Source organism: Alligator sinensis, unplaced genomic scaffold (assembly GCF_000455745.1).
Source record: "Alligator sinensis unplaced genomic scaffold, ASM45574v1 scaffold952_1, whole genome shotgun sequence".
NCBI classification, from domain to species: domain Eukaryota; kingdom Metazoa; phylum Chordata; order Crocodylia; family Alligatoridae; genus Alligator; species Alligator sinensis.
In genome coordinates, this window is record NW_005841999.1 from 300,822 (window position 1) to 318,639 (window position 17,818).

A 17,818-nucleotide genomic window follows, 5' to 3' on the forward strand; every position below is an offset into this window, starting at 1 on the left:
ACTATTTGGCACTTTTAGCTAAAGTTGTTTTAATCAGCTATTAGGTAAGAGCACCAAAACAGCACCACTAAAGCACCCGATTTATGCAGACATTGCACGAGCCGGGTCCAACTAACGCACTGCCTCTTCTGGGCATGTGCTGGGCTCAGGATGGGAGTACACCAAGTTTAAAGACACTTTTTTTGCCTTTTTTTTTTTTTTAAAAACGTCTGCACACAGCCGTTGCGCGAGGACTGGAGGAGATCAGAAAATTGATTTTTACCCATATACGGTGAAAAACTTCAAGTATTGGTTGTTTAAAACTGAAAAATTCTAAATAGATGCGTCACACTGACTCACTGGATGCTTTATGCCCTGTTCTCATAAACCAAGTTAATGATCTGACTGCATCTCCAATGACCAGGCCATCTCTCTTGCTTCATGAACTTCTGCCATGCCAAAACCCAGATGAAGAACAGCAATGAAGTACTGAAAATCCCCTAAAGCGCCATCAACAGCACTCCTGCATCAAAATATTTTAGTTTGCAGCCAAAACCTAAACATGATTTCCAGATGTTTAGTAGTGCAACAGAAGTTTGACACCCCCCAGAAAATACAGCTTTTTGGAAAAAAAAATTGAGTGGAGTACAGAGTGGGGAAAATAATTTATTTCCTCAAGAGCTTTGACTGAAATCTTTTATCCAGCTTTAGAAAGGACCACTGCTGAATCTTTTATACTAACAGTAAGCAGTTAGAATCAGAACATTTTTGCCCAGGTTCTGCCATGCCTTGGTTCCCTATAGGTCTGTTTTCTATGATCCTGCCCAACTGGACACTTGAATTACCCTTAAAGTTGCTCAGGTAAAGATTTTTACTAAGGGGGATGGACTTTGGAAAAGATTTTGAAAAATAATTACCTACCAAAAAAAGAATCAAATAACAATAGTCTTAATGATAACATAATGGAAGTAGTTAACAGAAACCAGGATTTCTAAGTATTGCTATCCTTTGGGGGGGGGGGGGGGGGGAGGGCGGGGGGGTGAGAAATCCAAGATTTTGACTCAAAGGAGCATTATCCTCACCTGGATCAATACCACTTAGAAATAAGATACAGTTAAACCACCAAGTGAAACACCATGGCCAGTACGACTAGATAGAAAAGGCTTTGGGGATCAATATAAATCACCAAATCTTGGTTGGAGACCCTCAAACATGCTACTTCAGCTCTCTGAACTAGTGGTCTGCTTTTCTGTACTCAATTTTACAAGATAAGCTTAGTAGAGAAAGTTGAACCTCTCATTTAAATGCAAGTAATTTTGAGATTTTCCATTTAGAAGAATGAAAGCAAATCACAGATGTAACAAGGAGACACTCCTGCTCTTTTAACTGAATTTCAGTAAACAAGAGTTATTTTTTATGCATTTTATGTATATGCAGTTTCTCAAAGTAATGATCAAGAAGCAGTTTTCAGATTTAGCAGTATAAATAAAAAAAATGTAAACACACTTTTAAAGCAGCACATATGTGCATCAAGTGCATGGCTGAGCAAGAATATTTTATAAAAAAAAAATGCATTTCTTACCTGGATCTGGTGGGTTTGGTGGCTGCCAGTGTGGATAGGCATTACCCCAACCTTGTGGGGCATATGGTGCTGGTGGACCACTGTAAGACAAAGTACCATGCTCAATGAAATTCAAGTTGAGGGTGACTCCACTCCCTCCCCCACTTTAAAAATGGAACTAAAATGATGCTTACTGGGGTGCAGGACCAGGGGGTCCTGGATTATAAGGAGCAGGATTATAAGGTCCCATAGGAGTGCCAGGACCTGGCGGTCCAGGAGGTCCATGTGGGCCAGGAACAACACCATGGGGCCCATGAGGAACAGGTGGACCCAAAGGATTTACTGGACCCTATAAAACAGAAAAGAAGCAGGCAGGGAGAAAAATGACCTCCATCTTTTCACATACTGAGAGCACAAGTCTGGATTCCAATAGACTATGAGCTAAAAGCTTTTGTCCAGAGGTCTGGGCTTTTCCTTCAGGAATTGATTCCTAAAGGCATAAACACGTAATATGCAGAGCGGTTTAAATGTAGTTTAACCCTGAAGCAAACAAGCCTGTTAAACCAGTTTAAAGCTGCCTGTTCAAATGTATACCTGGAAAACCAAGTATTCATTTGAACCAGTTCATGGCATAATTGTTTGATGTCATAGTTCAAATGTTCTGCAATATGGGTCTGATTGATTATCAAGGCAAGAACTGGAACCCTAGATTGTGTCACTTTACCTCCCTCCCCGCCCAGCAACTGGCCACTCTGTTGTGCACGCAGCAACAACTATACTGGCTCACTGCATTCTTTTTGCTGTGACCTTTTAATCAATAAATTCCCTTTCAGTGTCAGACCTACAGTACTTCTCACACAATTGTAAACCAGTTCAAAAAATTAGTGACATATGGGAATGATTTGATCATTACATATATCCACATCTTTAGATTCTCTCATGGATCCTCCCTCTAATGCCTTCTTAGTACTTCTGGTTCTCAAGGGCCAGAATACTGAAATTCCCATTCAGACAAGCTCTCTTTTTAGCCACATAACAGCAAACATTCACGTTTTTAGATCAGTGAACCATGATAATTCATCAACAATCTAATTACCACTAACTCTAGAATAAAAAAAAATAAAAATTGAAAGAATACTTGTTTTGGAGGGAACAAAATCATTTTACATTCCCACAAATGAACAATGCATTCAAATGAATTTATAGATATATAGATAGTAGATCTTAACCAAGGGGTGTTTTGGTATAATTCTCTACAATAAGGCATTCATCAAAGCATACTCATTGTTTGCCTATTTAGACCCACAAATAGGCTAAAAATAAAGTCGGCGAGAAATGAGACCAACAGAAAGTGCATCAAGCTTAGATTATAACTATATATACACATTGGATTAATCTAATTAATCTAGTAGTTTTGAAACTATCCAAGATTGGTCTCCAAGGCTGTCAAATTCCACATTACGCACAAAACAATTATAGCACAGGATGCTACAGTGAAAGCTACTTAATTTATATCAACCATGACCCAGAAGAGTAATTCCATCTCTTTCCTATTCAGTTCATCACTCAGATCATCAAGAATGAAAATTAGGGCTCATGATTATGTTTACATCTGACTTCACATTCAGACACTAATGATTAACAGTAATTAAATTACTGTCAATCTAGTTAACATCTGAAAAAAGGAACTCAAGTGGAAAGAACTAGTAGACAGACTCAACCATTCAGTTCAATTTCATGTATACCCTCACTTTATCTTTATTTTAGCAAGGTACAAGATGTTAACAGCCTTACACAGCAATTTAAGATGCTTCTCAGAATACTCACTCCAATTTTTTCTTCTATAAGTTGCCGAGCATAATCAATCTGCTGTGGTGTCCCACGGATAGTAAACATTTTCATGTTTGGATCTGCATTTGGTGGTGGATTTCTCTGAAGTTCTATTCTAGCACCAGACTGCTGGCTTATGCTTTTGATAGTTTCACCTCCTGTAATGAAAATATCCAACTTTCATGGCAAGACATTGCATTGAATTAAAAAAACAAAAACACCTGAACTAAGGTGCAAGTTGGTCAAAAATTTACAAAAGTTAAGACCCGAGTGAACAAGAGTTAATGAGCTAGCTACCTAGTCTTACAAAATTTTGTACTGGCACGTGATTTTAAAAAAAGTATTTAAATGTTTGCTTTCAGTCTAACTGACATGTTCTTAATAGTGGAGACCAATAAATATAATGAATGAAATAGAAGGAAGGAAGTGCAAGGCAATATCTGTACTTGAAAAATACATCAGTGAAGAACTTCAAAAGTGTTTCTTGTTTTTTGTAATGTCCAGGCATGACACTCACTAAACTCTAACATAAAAATCAAACAGGAGCAACAATGGATATGTAAAGCCATATGTAAAGATACACATGCACATTAATATCTATAAGTTAAATTAGAAACCAGTAAGTGTTTTTGTTTGTATTCAACAGAAAAAGAGTAAGGGAGAAAAGTTTAGTTATTGGCTGCATAAAGATCAGAAGTGATATAGAGCAAACAATGCCTAAAAGTGAACACAGGTTCTCAGCTGAATATTTTCTTAAGAGAAAACATGATACTTCAAAGGTGATTCTCTGAAAGTTATTTTTGATTAGTTATCAGTTGCATAAAAGGTCAGAAAACTTAGAAAATAAGCTTTTCCTGAACTTCAGCAGTATTTTGAAGCATTAAACAGGCTGTGAATGTGTCTGTTGTTTTCAGCTTTGCAGCTGTTAGTGATGGACTTCTGGCAAGGTGTATGGAAAAGCAAAATCCAAGTGCTGTGAAAAATACACAAATAAAAATGACAAGTGGAACTCTGTCACTCTGAAGTCAACTATTTACAAGGGCCAACATGTACACAACGTAGACAGAAATGGACAGAGGAGTATATATACATTTCTTGATTCTTTCATTTGTAGTATTGTAGTAGTCTCTGATGTTATTTTAACCATTTAAGTAAAGAGTTCTCAGACACATGAAAGCTTCAGAACACAGACTAAGTCTGGAAATTAACGTTAATAATTTGTACTGTCCAGAAGAAACACCAGGATTTTTTTAAAAGTTTCATTTGACAGCATGCTGCAGCTTAAATTTAACCATAATGTTCTATGAAACGTGTAACTTTTTTGTAGAGAGCAAAATCTTAGTACTATTTACTACATTACATCTTTGCTGAAAAATGTGGAAACCATTTTTGCAAAATTAAGGATGCATGATAAGACTAAATTAACAAGTCAATATTGAACGCACGCAAGTTACATTTGCACAAACTGGAAGAATTCACTAGATGAGCAACATGACATTATTTCACAGCCATTAAGGGAAATGCACTTAAGGCTAAACGTGTTTAGAAATTGTCAAGATTATTGACCTCTCTGGTTACTAGAAACAAGTATTATTTCCTACAAGAAAAAGAACATTAATGTTAAATTATTCAACAATGACAAAATGAGAGCACACAAACTAAAGTAGACACGACTGCAATTTTCACTAAGAGCTCTCTGAAAATCTCTATGATGCAGCTATCAACACAAATGATTTCTAGTTAATATATAAAATGCATTGCCTTTGCCAATGATTAATCCAGTTTTTCCAGTGGGTACAATAAAATTGAATTCCTGTAATCCACCAGGAGGCCCCATGTTCCAGTTGCCTTGGCCTCTACCCCTTCCACGACCACCTGGTCCTGGTCCTCCAGGATTACCAGCCTAAGGGGAGACAGGGAAGCGGGAAGGGAAAGGCACATGTTAGCACACAATACTAGAAGTTACTACATCATTCAGTGCAGCGCTAGCAGCTAACTTCCTAGAATATAATGCCTATGACAAAATAAAGAGCATCAGATTAATACAAGTAAAAGAAAAGTTTTAATTAACTGTCATATACAAAATAGCATTTTCTATAGTTAACAGAATAAAGAAGCTTTGGTCCCCGATTCAATTCAGCCTGATTTGGTGGCTGAATCTCTGAATCAGAAGACCCTTTAATCTCTCCGAACCAAATTAGAACCCTCCAAACTGATTCATAAAGATTCGGACATAGACGCATCTTTAAATGTTTTTTCTACATACCTCTAGGTAGCAGGTGGCTTGTGAACACTGCGATGCTGGGGCACATGGAGCATCCCACAGAAGCATGGAGGGCTCACCAGCAGACCCAGAAGTGGACCAGAAGCACTTCTGGTCCACTTCCAAGTTCGCCCTGCACCTCCTGGGTCTGGGAGGGGCAACCAGGGTCCCCCTGTGGCCGATCGCAAAGCTGGGGAGGTGCTGCGTGGCCCCCCCCCACAGCAGACCGGAAGTACTTCTGGTCCATTGACGAGCACATGGAACTCCCCCCTCCCCGGATGTTCCATCCACCCCAGCATCGCACTGTGCTGGTACCTCGACGTATGTGGAAAAAACATTTAAAGCTGTGTCTACATATGAATCACTGATTCTCTGAATCAGCATCAAATCTTCAGGTTCTGCCAAATTGAATTGGAGACAGTGATCTGAATCAACAAATCAAATCACTGACCCTGATTCGGGCCAAGTCCAAATTGAATAGGGCCTGTTTCGCACACCCCTAGTGTGAAGTAGTAGCATCTAGGTAAGAGCACACAATTTAAAAAGGTGAGAGGAAAAGCATGTGCATGCACATAAAGGATAAAGCTGCGCTAATTACAGTATCTCAGTTAGAAAAATTAGCACAGGATCACATCTCGTGTATTAAAAATGTAGCAGTTAACAGCCGAAGCACTAAAGGTGCTCTGGATCAAAACCATTGATTTTTACTGGAAAAATAAAAAGTATAAAGCAGGTCCACAAGGCAGCAAATGTGAAGACTGCTTGATTACATCAGATTCAATGGTGGGAATCTGAATCAATGCTTGGTTAAAGGGTATGATGAAGTAATCACTGCAAGATTAAACACTACACTAAAACAGCTAGAATCAAATACTGACAAGGACTTTACCTGAACACTGCGAAGGAGATCTGTTATAATTTCTGCAGCATGCTGGCATCTGTCTGGAGGCCCTGTGATTTGGGCTATTCTATCTGGAGTTGTTCCATCATCTGGAATAAGAACATTATATTTTGATAAGCTTAAGCCATATTCTACTGATAAACAAAGCTACCGATCTACCCTTTATATGCACATTACTTACCTGGTTTGAACTGGATCCTAACACCAGCATCATTCTGTATTTTTTTGATCATCTCTCCATTTCTTCCAATTACTATACCTACAGCAAATCGCGGTATTGGAACCTGAAACAGAATATACTACGCTATTTTAACATGTTGATAAGTGTTTTTATGAAAATCCAGAATAACATATGGGTAACAAAAGACTAAACTGTGGCCATCGACGTTATTACTTCGGTCTGTTATTCTGTCACATTTGTGATCTAAAGGAGTTACAAATCTAGCCAGTAACCATAAGAGTGTGAAAAACTAAAGTTTCTAGACACCAGAGGTTGCAATGATGGCAGAAACTCAGGAGAAGACACTTTCTTCGAGTTAATGCCCAAGCAAATTGTTAAAGGTCTACAATAGTCACATCAAATTACATTTGTACCTGGGCCCCTTCCATAATTTATCATGATTTACCATACACCTGTGTGTGTGCTGAGCAATTCCCAACTTGTAAAACTATACCCTTCACCCTACATTTTAACTGGAAAAATTATCTGCACCTTCCTGAAAATATAGAAAACCCACCCAACCAGCAGTAACTGGATTTATAGTGTTTATTAACCCAAAATGGCTGCTGAAATACTGCATCTAAGAGATGGCAGCATTTCAGTGGTGAACAAGTCAAACTTACATGCCATAAATACTAGTTAAAAGTTATTATTAGTATTAACTACCTTTTGGTATTAAAAAGTTTCAAAATACACAGTGAGCAAATTTCAACCATGCTTACGTCTATCCCTTCATTTCCTCCTATTCTTGACCCATATTCGTTGCGCACCTCTCTAAAGCCACCTTGGTCACGAATTAGCTCCAACACCATTTCCTTGGCTTGCTAAAAAGAAACCCCACAAAACAAAAAAATAGTTTAGATTCTATAACATTATTTTGATGCACATTAAAAAAATTAAAAAGGAAGACCTGAACACTTCAATCTTACTTGAACTTTGTATGGGTCTCCTGTTATCCTAAGAGGCTTGTCCGCGCCAGTGTTCTGTGGCCCATCTTGAATCATGACCATTTTGACTCCTGCTCGTTCCTGTTTGACAACATAAATATAAGTTTCTGCAGAATTCCAAAGTCTGACAGGAAATATTAATTCTCAAATGTTTAAAACATACCTGAAGTTGCTTAATTGTCTCTCCACCTTTTCCAATAACTAACCCTGCCTTACTGGCTGGAATCATAATTTCTTGCACTGCATTTCCAGGTCCATCACCATGATGAAAGCCAGGTGCAGGTCTTCCCTTTTCAACTATCTGATCAAGTAATCTCTTTGCAGACCTGTGAAGAGACACATGCACTACTGTTATGAATAGCAACTTGTTCCATTTGGAAAAAGCTGCATAAAACCATTTCTTATTTTTAAGTCCACACATACAGATAGATATCAGAAGAGTATATTTGTCAAATTCTGTAAGATACTTTGTCAGTCTGCCTTCTGTTACACTACATCAGATATCATAAAGCTGAGTGTAGTACTAAAAGAAATATGATTGTGGCAGATTTATTTTTAAAGAATTTTCAGAAGGATGGGAAAATAGCATAGACATTGACCCACAAGAGCCACCATGAAAAAGTGAACTTTCAAGTGTCCAAGATTCATCCAAGATTTTTAATACACCATCATCACCATGTAATTAAAACAATATACAATTTAACAGCCACAACAAACTATCAAGAATAAACATAAAATAGTCACTCATCCAACTAATTATAACAAGACAACAAAGAAGGATCCAGGAGGTTTTTTCCCTGGGAAGGCACTAAGGATGAATTTATTTAGAAACTGAGAACACCCATTTCCTAAGCATCTTAGATCGCTAGAATGCCTTAAAAAATTTGGAACAAAGGAATTCGATCTTAGCTTATACAACAACACACTGGGATAGGAAGGGGCACTTGACCAAACAAGAAGGATTACTTTTTCCAGTACTGTTACTGCAACTTTTCAGGAATTTCTGGATTAAAAGTTCACCATAATATATGCAAAGTTTGAACAAGCAAGTAAACACCCATTTCCTGTCCCAAAAAACAAAAATATGATAACAAAGGGTTTCATTTAGTGGAGAAGAAAAAGTATGTAGTTTTTAGAGATGTAAAAACTATCATCATCAGAACTGGTAAATAAAATTGAATAAATCAATTACAAAGCCAACAGGACAAAAAGGCTGGTGAACTGTTGACGGAGGAAGAGGAGAAAAGAAGCAATTATGGATATACAAGAAAAGAATTCAGTTAAACTGGAAACAACAGGTATTAAGAGAAAACTGGAGTAAATCAACACTTGCCCTACTTGGGAATAACAGGTTACTACTTCATTATAAACTGAAGCTTTCAGATGCTTTTCAGGGATGACTACAAGCAGAACAAAGTGCAGCAAGAGGCCCATGCGACTAGTAAGACTTCAGGTGAAGGTGCAAATGAAGCTGCTATCATGCTGCAAATCTGTTATTTGTGAATCAAGTATCAGTGAAGGCTCCAACCACTGTTTATACAGAATGGATACATGCTTTCCTGTTCGAGGGCTATCAATGTCAATCTGTAGAAACAGCTGAATTACAGTATAACCTCATAAATCTGGTTTTCAAAATTCTGAAATTCTCAAAAATCCAGCACTTTTTAAAAATACACTTCATCAGGGAGTAGTGGCAGCTGGTCCCAGAGCAGCAGCCACATGCAGAGTGGTGGCACAGGGTGGTAGATGGTGGTAGCACCCACCACATGCAAGCTTCTCCCTCCATATCAGGAGGTTTGTGGATTTATGAGGTTATACTGTACCTTTAAATAGATCAAGAGCAAAGTTTATTTAAAGAAAGTATAGATGTTTGTAAAATATGCTTTAAATAGCATTTAATTTCACCAAATAAAGTCAACCTAAGATCTTTACAACTACATAAGCTTTACCCTCCCACCTTTTTCTTTTAAATCTTTTCTTCTCTTTTGTTACCTCTAAACACACCTTAAGCATACCCCACTTTTCCTCTCTCCATTTTGCCCCGTTTCCTATGACCCTAAGTCCATATGTTCAAAGTTACTCCTCTAATATTTGGTGGTTTAGTAGTATGGAAAGAAAAATATGGGGCTGCTGTGTTTGAAAAGGTATAGAGAGGGAGACCTTTTCTCCAAACGTACATGTTTTTGGAGCAGCTGGATCAAGAATAGTTGAAAATAAGCTTATGAACCCAGGCTCCAGAATATTGTGGTGGCAGGCAGCATCATCTGCTTGAATAGCTAAAGTGGAAGGGGAGGTGAACGTTAGCTGTGGCTAGTTCGGTACAAGGTTCTACTGAATGTCTTCTCACTTGCATTATATACTCTCAGTCCTACTGATCAGCAAGTTCTGTTTGGTAGCATCTTTTATTGGACCAACTTTATGGTTGGGAGAGATATCAAACTTGTGTGGCTCGCTGGGTTAAGCTACCTTGGGGCTCACTGTGCGTACTGTGCAAAGCTGACACAGGACCTGCACTGCCTGTGGAACACAGGCTGGACCCAATGCTGCAGACAGCACAGAGAATTGATCTGGCCACCATGTGCAGTGCCACATCCAGCCCATGCACTGCCCCCCATGACTGTCCCAGATGCTGCATGTCAGCAAGCTCCAAGCCCAGCAAATGTTAGGTGCTGCATGCAGGGTTAAACTGGCTCTGAACACTGATTCCAGCACCGTCCCAGAGCCAGCACACACAGCCAGCCCAATAGGGCATCACATGCAGTGCACATCCTGGACCACCCCTGTATTCTGTGCAGCATGCGGTACCAGGACTACCATCGATCCACAGGCTAGATCTAGCCCATGGACCCTGTTTGATACCCATGGCTTAAACTAACTACTTCTTTCCCAAACATGCAAAAGTATGCCCAAAAGCTTATCCAACATCTTGCTAAACTTTATAGCTGGCCCAATAAACAATATTACCCAAAAACCCAAAAACCTTGTTTTTCCCATGTTCTCTCGGCCATTAAGAGCAACACCACCGTGACCCTTCTGATCAGCCACCAGCTTTTCTCACTGGTTGTCTATAAAATCCATGGGTCTCTGGGTTTGTAGTTTATGGATACGTATCTGACACTAAACACTTCCTTATGCACATCAGCATGCCTTCTTATGTCATCTATTTTTATATCACTTATCTCCCAGAAGTGTATTATAACTTGCAGACAATGGATAAGGAGCTGAGTTTGATAAGAAAGCAGGTTTAACTATGGCAAGCTGAAACTCCAGGGCCTACATATGCACCACAGGAAAGCATCAAGAGAGAACCAACACAAAGGAGAGTCCCACAAGGTAGAAAAATAAAATAAAAATAAAATGAAAGTAAGGTGAAAATACAAATCCTAACGAGAATCTGAATTAACCAGTATGTAATCAGCAATGAAACTCAGAATTAAGCTTACACTTAAAAACAAAAACACAAAACCTTACGAAGAACTAAAACCAGAAATTTAGTAGCCACCCCCCTCCCATCTAGCTTCTGTGCAGAAACACTCAAGCACAGTTCTTTTTCCCTCACCACTCTATGCTGAGCTGGAGATAAACCAAAAGATAGCCTGTAAATTTTCAATATTCATGTTAATGCTAGTAAAATGCTAATTTTGAAAGTTTATTACTAGGGGTGCAGACAGAGGGGTCTATGGGGGGGGGTGGCCGGCAGCCACCCCATTTGCTGTAGCCCCCCCCCAAATCCCCTCCCTCCCAGTGCTGCTGCCGCCCCCACAGGGCTTTTCTCGGTGGGGGCTGGGCTCGGAGCAGGCGCTGGGAGGATTCCGCATCTACCCCAAATTTCACCACTGCTCCGCTCCTGGTACCAGCCACAGCCTTGGCTCAATGCCCCGCCTCCACTAACACGCTGGGAAGAGCTAGGACTGCGCCGGGAGGCTGCAGCACTGGGAGCGGAGCGGCAGCAAAATTTGGGGTGGATGCAGCATCCTCTCAGTGATGACGGCACCCGCTCTGAGCCCAGCCCCCTCCGAGAAGCTAAATCCCACCCCACACATCTGGCGGTACATGATCCCCCACCATGCCTTCCTGGGGTGCAAGCAGCTGTGGGAGCTGCCTCTACAAGCCATGGCTCCACCCCCTGCCTGGGCAGTGTCTGCCCTCTCCCTCACCACAAGGGGCATTCATCTGCCCCCTCACCACTCCCCTTCCATCACACCAGACTTACCAGCTGGAGGCAGCTATATTAGAAACTGGAACAGTATCGGCTGATATGCCTCCTTTAATATTAGCTATTGATATTCCCCCCAAAATCCTCTATTGGTACACCCCTATTCTCTACATCTAATTTCAGCTAATGGGTCAAATAATGCATGATTTATTGTCTATTTATTTTTTACACAGACAAGTATCAGAACTATTAAAATCCATCAGAATTATTTTAAAACTCTTGTGAACTCAGTACAAAAATTCATGAAGTTCATGTCCAGGTAGCTTGAGTGTTCAGTCAGTTCAGCAAGGATCAATTAATTCATGCATCAAGAAGCAATTCTTGAGCTGCCCAAGATGGGCACAGGACACAATACAGCCTTTTAAAAATTTTGACTGGGCTTTCTTCCAATTTTTTTGCTTGATGGAATACTATAAACAAAACTAAGTCCGAACAATAGACTCTTAAACTCCACTTACTGTTACTTTAATTGCATAAGAAAAATACCAAGGTAACTAGTTACAAATATCACCAAATCCTACAGAATCCCCACAACAGAGCAAGACTTCACAAAGTTATTGTATTCAGCACATACTAACTTCTCTCTCCCCTATCAAATGTACAGCCATCACCATAATAGACTGTTCTCATTGTGAAACTAGTGCACAGATGGATCAACACCAAATGAAGATGGATCAGCTGTATAATCATAGAAACTTAGGGTTGAAAGGGACCAACCTCAGGTTGTCATCTAGTCCAACCCCCTGCTCAAAAGCAGGACCACCCCCAACTAGATCATCCAAGCCATGTCTTAAAAACCTCCAAGGATAGAGAATGCACAGTCTCTCTGGGTAACCTGTTCCAGTGTTTTACTACCCTCCTAGTGGGAAAGTTTTTCCTAATATCTAACTTAAACTTCCCTTGCTACAGCTCGAGACCAATGATCCTTGTTCTGTCATCTGCCACCACCGAAAAGTTTAGCACCATCCTTCTTGTAAACACGCTTTAGCTAGTTGAAGGCTGCTATTAAATCCCCTCTTGATCTTCTCTTCTCCAAACTAAATAAGCCGAGTTCCCTCAGCCTCTCTTCATAAATCATGTGCCCCAGTCCCCTAACCATTTTTGCTGCCCTCCACTGGACTCTCTCCAATTTGCCTACATCCTTTCCGTAGCAGGGGGCCCGAAACTGAACACAGTACTCCAGATGTGGCCTCACCAGTCTGAACAGAGGGGAAGAATAACTTTCTTCAATCTGATAGCAACACTCCTACTAATGCAGCCCAGTATGCTGGTATCCTTCTTCACAGCAATGGCACACTGTTGGTTCATATTCAGTTTATTGTCCTTTTCTGCAGAGCTGTTGCTTAGCCAATTGGTCCCCAGCTTGTACTGGTGCCTGGGATTGTTCTGCACTTATCCTTTAATCCTGATGAGATTTTTATTGGTCCAATCCTCCAATTCGTTGAGGTCTCTCTGAATCCTATCCCTACCCTCTAGCATATCTACTACTCCCAACAACTTGGTGGCATCTGCAAACTTGCTGAGGGTGCACTTTAGGCCATCTTCCAGATCATTGATGAAAATACTGAATAAACCCAGCCACAGGACAGACTCCTGGGACACTTCACTTGATATCAACTGCATATTAGACATCAAGCTACTGACTACTACCCTCTGAGCCCAATGATCGAGCCAGTCTTCTATCCAACCTTACAGTCCATTCATCCAACCAACCCGTACTTCCTTAGCTTGCTTGCGAGAATGCTGCGGAAGACTAAAGCCTTGCTGAAGTTAAGTATTATCAGCTATTGAGAGAGATTCAATTTGTAGTTCTGTTTTAAGAAATTTATGCCCTGACCCTGTTAAACTATACTTCTAGAGCTAATTGTCGAACCAGGAACTACTTTAATGCATATAGTGATATTTTCCTTAACACACAGAACCAGTTGAATGTTTATATTTTCCCATCACTATACAGAATTAACAGAATATACTTGTATGTTTAGACCTTAAAATATAACAGATGTTTATTTTACTTACTGGACAGATTCGGGTGTTCCAGTTAACATACAAGATCTTTCAGGCAGGCCACCACTATCTAAAATGTTTATAAAATAAAAACTTAATTAACAATTCTATTGAACTGAAAAATAATCAATAAAAATCAGCTGGACTGAGTATTAACACTTCAAATACAGTCACTTCCTCACAAGATTTAGGACTGTTTTTCACATGTGGATAAAATATGCTTTAATCTAAGATATTTAACCGAAAAGCATCAACTCATATTTTAAACCTACCCCTTTGGAATGAATAAACCTCAAAGAAAATAATTACCAGGAGCTATCTGTATTTTACATCCAGATTCTTGCTGTATGCGCGAGATCTGTTCTCCTCCTCTGCCGATTACTTTGGAGGAGAAAAGTAATAGAAAAAAATGCATATAATTAGTTCCAACAATATTTTTAAGATGTCAATTGAAGTGTTATTATTCTTATGTTACTTACTGAATCCAACCATTCCATCTGGAACCTTGTACTCCTCTGTCATTACAGATCTGAACAAGATGAAATGCAACAGAAAACATTTGCTAAGAATGCTGAACTGGTTTTCAATTCAGAGTATTATTTCATCTGTCAAGACAGACTGACTACCTTTAAACCATTGCCAATGAAGATACACTTACAGAACTCTCTCACAAAGTCTTTTGAGAAACCTACTTAGTGCTGCCTAACTTTAACGATAGCCCAGTGCACACATTTTTACTTTAAGAAGTTTGTCACTTTTAACCTAAAAGCCCTTCAATATAAATGGAGGCAAAAGCACAATCTAGTTCTACAAAGCAAAATGAAAATCAATGATTGCAGGGATGAGGGGGCTGTTTGTTTATTGGATAGTCTACAGATGAAAAAAAAATACTGATAGTTTGGTCTCCCCACACAGTTCTAAGTGTAGCACATGACAATAAATAAATAAATAAATAAATAAATAAATAAATAATAGCCAACAAAATGGTACCCGATGCACTTAAATTTGGCTCTCAGCTATTCATTTTTCAAACACAGTTAACTTGGGAAAACTTTCAGATGTTTCTTAAAAGAACATCAAGACTAAAAACAAAAACACTAAAAACCCAAAAGCAAACGAAGCAAAAAACAAAATCAGAAAATGTTTATAGCTCCAACCTTTGCTGTTGATGCATTGGTGGCATCTGGGTTCCAAAAGCTACAAAGAAACACACGTTTTTAAGTCTAAGTCATAGATAATGGCAAAACATTTGATAATTAAACCGAAGCAATCCACTAATAAGCAAACTATTTGTAGCTATATACAACAAAGCTAGGATTTACAGAAATGTTGCAAAAAGGTAGAAAGCTAATGAGTATTAACTGACTCAACTCTATTGCAGACTATAAGGGAACAACACATTTTGCTAGATAACGCTCATTTTTATTCAAGGAACTAATGTAACCAATGTAAATATTGAACCACACTGAACCGCATTCATACAGGACAGGGAAGGTGTGCCTATTTACTGAACAAGTGGGGCATCAAGGACTCACTGAACTGCACATGCAGAGAGGTGCTATCAGTAAGCCAACTTCAAACTCCTGTCCTGAACTTGCATCTATATCATGCAGGGATTGAAGCAATCTACTTAGCTGGCCATCAACCCTCAACATACAACTTTAATTAACCTGCACCTTCTCTGCTGTTGCTTGCCCTAGCCATATGAAAGATAATGATTCAAGAAACTAAGACTCTCTCATGTCACCTTGATCTCACCGGTTCAAACATTATCTATCAGAATACTATGCCAAACTGTTACTCTGAAAATGTTTACACTTTAATCATACAAAATAATAATAAAAAAACCCACTTACAATCATTCTGAGGTGCAACTTTCTTAGCATCTGGTTGATCTGTAAAATTAAGATGTTTTTATTTTTTCATTTTTTAAAATAAAAAACTTTTCAAACTAATGGCTGTCCCTTCAGTGTGAACTGTAATTTTCCAGTGTATTTTAATCTCTCTTTCCCCCCCTGGAATTTCAGGGAGCAGATCATCTGAATAAAAAAAAAAGAATCTTATGAGAACTCAGCATTCGGTTAGCATAATTGAAAAGTAGTTTGGCATTACCATGTATCTGTTCACTGGCCTAGTAAAGACAATTTTTAGAACACGCTGTAGATTTTTAACGTATCCTCAATTACTGACAGTTAACTAAAACTGCTCTGTTACTAATAACTGACTGCTCAAGCTAATGATGCTTCTACAGTAAAAACCAAAAGAACCACAAATCTAAATAGAACATCAAATGTAAGATGCAACAATGCAAGGTAATCTCAGTCTGAACTATGGTATGACATTCCTGTTCCAATATCAGGTGTTTGAGAACAAAGGCTTAAATAAGAAAAAAAAAAGCTAAACGAAAGCAACTACATCACTACTGTCCTAAACCTTTCTGTACAAATAAAGGTGTATAAAAAAAAAAAAAAAAAAGCATAGATAACCTGTATCTGAAAAGATGCAGATGCTTCCTTCCCACCCCATATTCAAATTCATATGAAGAAACTATTAATTATGCACAACACCTCAGACATGATCCAAGATGTATTTGTGTCACCTGTTTAAAAAGATCCACTAGTTTATTTTATGTTTACATACTAAACACAGGTAATAAATAAAAATTCCTGCCTTTAAAAGGAGAGGGCATTCCCTCCCAGTGTGCTGTACTGCTCAGACTTGTCCAAGAGCCATCTACACATAAAATAAAAAGAATACATTACATACATCATCTGAAGCATCATTAGCTCATTTCTGAAAATCAAAAACCTCACTATTATAATAGGAAAAATCCCACATTATTACAGGACAAAGTCCTGTAGATCGAGTCACAGTCCTCTTAATGGAATAAAGTCAGAGCTCATACACAAGACCTAGAACATATTTCAGCACTTCCAAATTCAAAATGTCTCCTTTCATTTTAGTAAGAATTGTGTGTGTGCGAGAGAGAGAGTGTGTGTGTGTATTATGAATCAAACCCTGTTAAGTTCACACTACTAGTTTACTAAGGAACATCAACAACAAAAAAAGACAGCAAAAAAACCCAAAAACCCAACATTACAGGTAAAAACATTACTGTAACAGTAAAGACAAGTCAAAAAAATTAAAAGCTTATTACAACAGGATATTATCAACATTCACAAGTTAAATATTTCAAACAGAAGCTTTCCTGAAGTCTAACAAACAGAAGTTTTTAAAATTTCTGGATGTTTCAGGAAAGCAAGTCCCCTATACCTTTATACAGAAATAATTAAAAACTGCTGCACTAATTCTCCCTAGGCAACGTTAAATTAGAGATTAAAGCCAATGTAGGTTTGAAAGGCAATCTCCTTCTACATTAACAAAATTTGCAAACTACTGCCAGTCTTATACAGCAAGCAAAAGACTTTGACAACACACCAAGATACAGGCACTTGCTGACAATTTGTTTTTACATATTTTGCCCACATAATTTCCGTTCTGTTACTGTAGTTAATTTGGAAAAAATTAAGCTGTAAAATATGCTTATACAGACTTTGAAGTGACCAGCTACACCACATGCTATCTTCTAAACAAAAATCCCCATTGAAATAAAAACATGCAACTTGTAAGAGTGATCAAACCACGGTACAACCTGGGAAATTTAACCTAGGAGCTGTAATCCAGCGCTGCAGCACTGAACAAAGCGACGTTATATGGTGACAATTCCACGTATTGACACATACCTCCATCCTCAAGAGGTCTTTTTTGTCCTCCATAACCGTAGTCGTTCGAGTTCATTGAGGTCCCTGCGTCTCCACCAATTTTTGCTGCAATCTAAATAAAAAGAAAAAAAAGTCATGTAGCAACAGACTACAGAGGATACCCATTTTACCC

At 38.7% G+C, this 17,818-nt stretch overlaps 1 protein-coding gene across 6 annotated transcripts in view; it reads right to left on the reverse strand.

Annotated features, from left to right (window-relative positions):
• FUBP1 (far upstream element binding protein 1) overlaps window positions 1-17,818 on the reverse strand; it is a 31,348-nt gene extending 13,530 nt beyond the window's left edge. For 5 of the 6 annotated variants that reach the window (XR_001357859.2, XM_025201599.1, XM_025201598.1 and 2 more), the window contains exons 1-16: window positions 17,668-17,818; window positions 16,595-16,657; window positions 15,781-15,819; window positions 15,082-15,121; window positions 14,404-14,453; window positions 14,234-14,305; window positions 13,937-13,994; window positions 7,865-8,027; window positions 7,684-7,782; window positions 7,477-7,578; window positions 6,716-6,818; window positions 6,523-6,623; window positions 5,132-5,273; window positions 3,368-3,528; window positions 1,735-1,889; window positions 1,562-1,641 (exon numbers count right to left, since the gene is read on the reverse strand). Coding sequence is in view for 5 of the 6 variants with exons in the window: in XM_025201599.1 (XP_025057384.1) it covers window positions 1,562-1,641; window positions 1,735-1,889; window positions 3,368-3,528; window positions 5,132-5,273; window positions 6,523-6,623; window positions 6,716-6,818; window positions 7,477-7,578; window positions 7,684-7,782; window positions 7,865-8,027; window positions 13,937-13,994; window positions 14,234-14,305; window positions 14,404-14,453; window positions 15,082-15,121; window positions 15,781-15,819; window positions 16,595-16,657; window positions 17,668-17,722 (1,483 nt within the window). In the remaining variant the exon portion in view is untranslated. The remainder of the gene's footprint in view (window positions 1-1,561; window positions 1,642-1,734; window positions 1,890-3,367; window positions 3,529-5,131; window positions 5,274-6,522; window positions 6,624-6,715; window positions 6,819-7,476; window positions 7,579-7,683; window positions 7,783-7,864; window positions 8,028-13,936; window positions 13,995-14,233; window positions 14,306-14,403; window positions 14,454-15,081; window positions 15,122-15,780; window positions 15,820-16,594; window positions 16,658-17,667) is intronic. The other variant, XM_025201600.1, reaches the window with a different exon arrangement.